The sequence below is a fragment of the Achroia grisella genome, unplaced genomic scaffold, assembly GCF_030625045.1.
Source record: "Achroia grisella isolate CSIRO2021 unplaced genomic scaffold, CSIRO_AGI_Agris_v1 utg971, whole genome shotgun sequence".
NCBI classification, from domain to species: Eukaryota; Metazoa; Arthropoda; class Insecta; order Lepidoptera; family Pyralidae; genus Achroia; species Achroia grisella.
The window spans coordinates 160,452-167,628 of record NW_026713077.1 but is presented as its reverse complement, the minus strand read 5'-3'; the positions used below and the strand labels follow the sequence as shown (position 1 = coordinate 167,628).

At 28.7% G+C, this 7,177-nt stretch overlaps 1 protein-coding gene across 1 annotated transcript; it reads left to right on the top strand.

The window, feature by feature from the left end:
- On the top strand, positions 1 to 441 carry LOC131854192 (uncharacterized; the record flags this gene model as incomplete). Its single annotated transcript, XM_059205320.1, has 1 exon — positions 1 to 441. A coding segment is annotated over exon 1 (441 nt), but the record flags the coding sequence as incomplete, so codon positions are not given.
- Between the last annotated feature and the right edge of the window lie 6,736 nt (positions 442 to 7,177).

Here is a 7,177-nt window from a genome sequence, read left to right as displayed (position 1 = left end):
ATGACAGTGAAACGTGTTTCATTATCAAAATCTGAGATATTACTCAACAATGTACTATCAAACAATATACAAACAATGCTTCTACCATTGTATACATTTCAACAATTGTCATTTCTACCAAATTATTACATACGCGACAATTTCATAACACCAAAGGGAGTGATTTCAAATATTATATCGGCAATTGGCACATTTCTATTCTCATCAATGAATTTAATGCGCATGTCTATATCTTTTATTAATAACGATCTGAATATAGATTTGATCGTATCAAATTTTTTGGATGGCGGATTGTACGCAATCGGGTATATGCTGATATTTATCGTAAATATAACGCAAAGTACAAACAATGTGCAGTTGATTGTAACGATACAGAAAGTCCACGATTCGTTAATGTTAAACGATAAAATGTCTAAACGTATTGCTTTGCAGAATTGGATCTATATTATTATATTGATGACGTATTTTTTTATGTTTTTTTTTATTTTCCGCATATACGGCCGTACTTATATTTTGGAGTCTATATGCATGTTTGTGTCTATGTTATTTGATTTTCCAATAATTCATGCAACGCAAATTTTAAAGTACATAACTTATGAATTAGAATTGTGGAATATACAAATGGAGTTGAACACTAATAAAGCGATAAAATATGAGAATAGCTATTGGAATAAGATGTTTATGATATATATAGACGTAATGAAAGCGTATAATTTAAATAAAACATGTCATCAAACATTGGTAAGTACATGCAAATAAATATATATAATACAAACATAATGACCAGTAAAATGAACATTGCACAACAATAATTTAATTAATTTTAATAATTTATTTAATCAAAGATTAGTAAGACTTGAAATTAAATAAATTTTATAATAAAGAAGCAACCGTTCCTATTGAATAAGGAAGTACAGTAAAAAGATTCATTATCAAATAATGAGATCCAATCAAAAACAAACTTATTATGTAGTAACAGGCTTTAGTGTTTTCAATCTACTACTAGCTCTAAAAATGATATGTCAATACTGTTTTTATTTTCAGATACTTTATAAAGCGCTGTTGTTTTTCAGTCACGGTCTTTTATATATCTATAAAATTGTCTGGGGATTTCGTATTATAATAAAAACTGAATACATAGTAAGTTACTTAAGAAATAAACAATTAAATCGTAAGTAATTTAGTAGAATTCTGACACGAGCCTATGGCATCAGACATACAGTATATGTTTTTTTGTGGGTAAGAATCCTACATTCCCCACATACACCTTTAAATATTTTTGTTGAAAAATCTTATAATAACCCACTAAAAGTGCGCATTTTGGAGGGTTTTAGTAGTTTAGTATCTTAGAAAAACTACTTAAACCCACTAAAAGCCGCACTTTTAGTAGTTTTTCCATGAAATAATTTAAAGAATACTTATTATTTGTATATATAAATAGTGAAAATAGTTATATATTTAGTAATTTGTTGTTGCTGTGTTGCAGTAATATTACGTGCAACAAATAAGGAATACCATAACCACGTGGTACATATACATATTGCTATTTATGTTGACGGTTACCACTTGCTATGCAATATTAAACCTTATATTCCATTATTTTAGATATTAAATTATTCAGGAGTAATACTGATTGCAATATGGATTTTTAAAAATATTTACTTATATATAAATTTATGCACTGCGTATGAAAACTTTTACTTGGCTGTCAACGAAGCTCAGTCTGATTGCATATTACTTATAACCTCCAAAGGACATTCAGGTACAGTTCTATGATGAATAGATTTTAATATAGATACAGTTGTTATTATTAAAAAATGTTATGACCGTAGCTCATATTAAATGTTAATTATTAAATATTTTGTTTGTATCTAATTCGCAACAACGCATTTGTAAAGCTTTTGAATTTGTTACATAATAGCAGTGGCACTCAATGAGGAAATAGCCATTATTATTGCTAAAAGTTGCATATAGATGGCGTGATTGGTATCGATGGAATTCTTCATAGTTTTGCAAACGTTTTAAAAAACAAAACTGTGTTTTCAAAATAGTTTAATCCATTTTTAAAAATATATATACATGTTAAAATGAAATAATGCGTTTAGAAAAGTAATTTTCATATATTTACTCATTTTGTTATTTTCCAGTACTTAATTACACTTTAATCAGTGCTAATACGGGGCTCAATGTTTTCAAAATGCTTTCATAGATGGCATTGTTGTCATTTGTATCGGCCTAATTAAATGTCTTTTTTATATTTTCCAATAATAAGCACTTAATATATTATTATTGTAAATTAAACATATAAAAAAAGTTTAAGTAAATTAAAAATAGCCGAACAAGCAAATAATACTATTTCCAATAATACTTATGTATGAAGTGTTGTCATATTAAAAATAAATACATGTATTATCGATTTTTTTAATAATCGATAACAGGATTTTATTACAGCGCATTATTCGATGATGCTTTTAATGAGTCGTTGTGAACAGTAAATTTTCATTATTTTGTATTAAGTATAGCAGTATTCCGTTTCAAAGAACGGAATATAGTAGTACATTATTAGTGTCGTTGGTTATTTACATTTGTACTGAAAAATCGATTACATAATAATTTAAAATATCGAGTACGAATCGTAGCTGTCTTCGAATACTGGCAACTGGTAAGATTAAAATAGTTAAAAAAAAAAGAGAGAAATCGACCCTAACTCGAATACCATAAAGTTTATTTTCCTTTCTCATTAATATCATAGCAGTTTGTTTTTAACTTGCGTATGACTCTGTGGTATGATGTTTAACGTGTATTGTTATTGTACGGTGCATACATTTCAAAAATTATATTTTAATGTAGGTACAAACATTTCTTTCATACATTTCATACATGTCAAAAATTATCTTTTAATGTAGGTACATACATTTCTTTCATACATTTCATACATGTCAAAAATATCTTTTAATGTAGGTACATACATTTATTTCATACATTTCATACATTTCAAAAATGAACTTTTTATGTAGGTACATACATTGTTTTCATACATCTCATACATTTCAAAAATTATATTTTAATGTACATACATTTCTTTCATACATTTCATACATTTCAAAAATGAACTTTTTATGTAGGTACATACATTTCTTTCATACATCTCATACATTTCAAAAATTATATTTTAATGTAGGTACATACATTACTTTCATACATTTCAAAAATTATATTTTAATGTAGGTACATACATTTCTTTCATACATTTCATACATGTCAAAAATTATCTTTTAATGTAGGTACATACATTTCTTTCATACATTTCATACATGTCAAAAATTATCTTTTAATGTAGGTACATACATTTCTTTCATACATTTCATACATTTCAAAATTGAACTTTTTATGTAGGTACATACATTGTTTTCATACATCTCATACATTTCAAAAATTATATTTTAATGTAGGTACATACATTTCTTTCATACATTTCATACATTTCAAAAATGAACTTTTTATGTAGGTACATACATTTCTTTCATACATTTCATACATGTCAAAAATTATCTTTTAATGTAGGTCCTTACATTTCATACATTTCAAAAATTTCATACAATACATTTCTTTCATACATTTCAAAAATTATCTTTTAATGTAGATGCATACATTTCACACATTTCAAAAATTTCATACAATACGTTTCTTTCATACATTTCAAAAAGTATTTTTTAATGTAGGTACATAACACCCCATGTCAGACCCCTTATATTTGGAAGAAACTTAAAAATAATGCCAAAAATATTAGATGAATATATTTTTAATACGAATATTGTTTTATTTTTGTTCATCAACTTTATCCCTCACTAACAATACTAGTAGTAGTACATAACCTGGTTTATACCGCTAAAGATATTGAAAGATATACGAGTAATTCAGAATGTTATCAAGTTCAAAATAAGCACACATTACTTGCTTAGATAACAGAGTAATATTACTAGTAATAAAAACATTTGTAATACCCATATGTATACTACGTATGTATAGTAAGTACTTACGCTGCGGCGCCGTGAGACTCGTCTAAGTACTATCTACTGCATCTACGCGCGGTATAGGATAGCGCCTCTCGTGTTTCCAGAAAGTTCGCTCCTAACGGACGATATAGTAGTAAGGCAATGAGTGTCCCAGTGATATCATTATAATATTTTCTCGTTAAATTTTATTGTAATATACACAATTTCGCACTAAATAACGTGTTACCCCGTTACACATTTCTAATAATGAAAAACCTAGACCGACCCTGTTCACTTAATCTTACAAGATCTGACTTTAAAAATTACGATATCCTCATATAGCCTTTCATTTCCCCTTTCAATACTTTTTCGCATTAAAAAGTAGCCTTTCTCAGGGTCTACATTATCTGTCTACCAAATTTCAATTAAATCAGTTCAGTAGTTTTGGCGTGAAAGCGAGACAAACAGACAGACTGAGTTACATTAGCATTTATAATATTTGTAAGAATATCGCTATTAAAAATAGGGGTTGGTGAAAGACGGGTGAAAATTTAGGCGTGTATGTATTTTCAATGTAACATTATAAATAAATAAAAAATTGTCCATAATACAAAAAAATATTTTTTCGGGGTAGGCCACCCCTATGACTTAGGGGTATAAAAAATAGATAACAACCCTACCTCAGACCTGGGAAGTATACATATCAAATTTCATCAAAATGTGGGAGAAATATGGCAACTAACACTGTGATACAAAATTTATATATAAGATATAGCGGAATTCTCATTAGGTAAAAGAGGGGTACATCGTAGAATACATGAGGTATATACCAGTAAATTAATTGTAGCTAAAATCAGTCTCATACATATAACGATTGAAATAAAAAATCGTATAGCCCGATTTTGATACGTACGAGTATAAATGTATCAAAATCAGGCTATACGTATAGCGCAGACGCGTTACAACATATCAAAAAAAATAGGCATGGAATGTAAAATAAACCATAACACAATAGGTATATACATTGGCACATAAGCCATATCTGCAGAGTGTCGGCTAACGATATTATACCTACACATTTACATTGAATCTTGAATCGTCCCTAATGAGGTACACGATACAGTTACCTACATATCTATTATATACATATCTTTGCAAAACAGATGTCATGTAGACTGAATTCACTGCCATCTATTTTCATGCTTTGTTACTAAGCACCCACTAGTAATCCGAACTGCTTCAGATCTAGCGACATCTAGCGGCTACGGTGGCGAAATAAAATAGCCCGAAGAATTGCCCGAGTTAGGAAGGAACCATTTTCTTGTATGGCCATCCCATACAAGAAAATGGTATCTGTATGTAATATTATGTTATCTGTGATAATAGTTTGCCGAATATACGAAAGTATATAATTAGTCTTCTCCTAATCATTAGCTATTCTCCTTCATTCTTATATCTACTCTTCAAACAGGAAGATAGATAGAAGCTATCAACTGAAATACTTAAGAAAGAGTTATCCACGCACAATTTTTATAAAGGTAATAGTATTTATTACAAAGACTGTCTACGCACTAATTACCTAATATATCTGTTGAAAATATGTTACAGAAGAAAGGAAGAAAATGTGTAAAAATATACAACGAGTTAATCGATCGGTGTTTTGTAAAATGAGTGCATGTAGCATGTTAACTGTGGACGGGAAGCTGCCTTTGAAACTGCTTAGTCTACTTTCTACGTATGTTATAGTGATACTGCAGTTTGGATTTTTACATTAAAGAATTACTAAAGGAGATAACTGATAACAGACATCGATAGAAAGGTATAAGAGACTAACTCATTATTACCAACCTTTAAATTGTTTCTTCTTGTTTCCTCAAATTATTTATGTCCTTCATTTCTTTTAAATTGATTTTAACTTACTTGAAATAGAAGTATAATAAATATCTACACTATTGTACCTACTTGTTTATTATTTTATTCTTTTCAGATCTTAATAAAGTAATCCTTCTATTGTTTTTATGACATGAACCAGTGACCATATTCATATATAACAAGTAGTTACTCGCCCCGGCTTCGCACAGGTGTACATGTATTATATATAATAATATGTATAAAACTTCCTCTAGAACCACTCTATCTATTAAAAAAACCGCTACAAAATACGTTGCGTAATTTTAAGTAATTAAGCATACATAGGGACGGACAGCGACAGCGACTTTGTTTTATACTATGTAATGGTGATAATGATAAGTACGCTTTGTGAGTATAAAGTCGTTTTAGTACTTCTGTCTGCCGTATTGCAACCGCAAACATGTTACTTCGCAAGCTATTTTTTTCAGCTTCCAACTTGAAGTGTACAAAAAAAGGGGTAAAAAATCGAATTTATAGTTCAAAACTAAATCGATTTACTTTTATTGGGTTACTATCAGCAAATTAATTCGCTGATTTATAAGAATTATTTATGATATATAATAATCATAAATAATTTTCCACGTGTAAAGGTTTCCTTAAAAAAAACAATGGATATAACGTCATCATATTTATTAACTGATGGATCTTATTACTTTATTTTGTCTATTTCGTCAAATGTGCTTTTTCATTATTGTAATAGTAACATATAATGTAATTAATGTTTCCTCGCTTGACCCCTAACGATATACACATTATTCCTAACCGAGACATGACAGTGAAACGTGTTTCATTATCAAAATCTGAGATATTACTCAACAATGCACTATCAAACAATATACAAACAATGCTTCTACCATTCTATACATTTCAACAATTGTCATTTCTACCAAATTATTACATACGCGACAATTTCATAACACCAAAGGGAGTGATTTCAAATATCATATCCATAATTGGCACATTTCTATACTTGTCTTTGTATTTTATACGCGTTTATTTATATTTCGTAGAATATGATCAGAACATACAGTTTATAAATTTAATAGACACCGGTTTTTATTCTGTGGCATTTGTTTTATTTCTTATTGTAAATATAACACAGAGCACAAACAATGTACAGTTAATTGTAATGATACAGAAAATCCACGATTCGTTAATGTCAAACGATAAAATGCTCAAACACATGGCTATGCAGAACTGGTTGTGCATTTTCATATTATTATTTTTTTTCACGTCATTTTTCATTATTTTTCAAAAAGCGAATCCTTTTT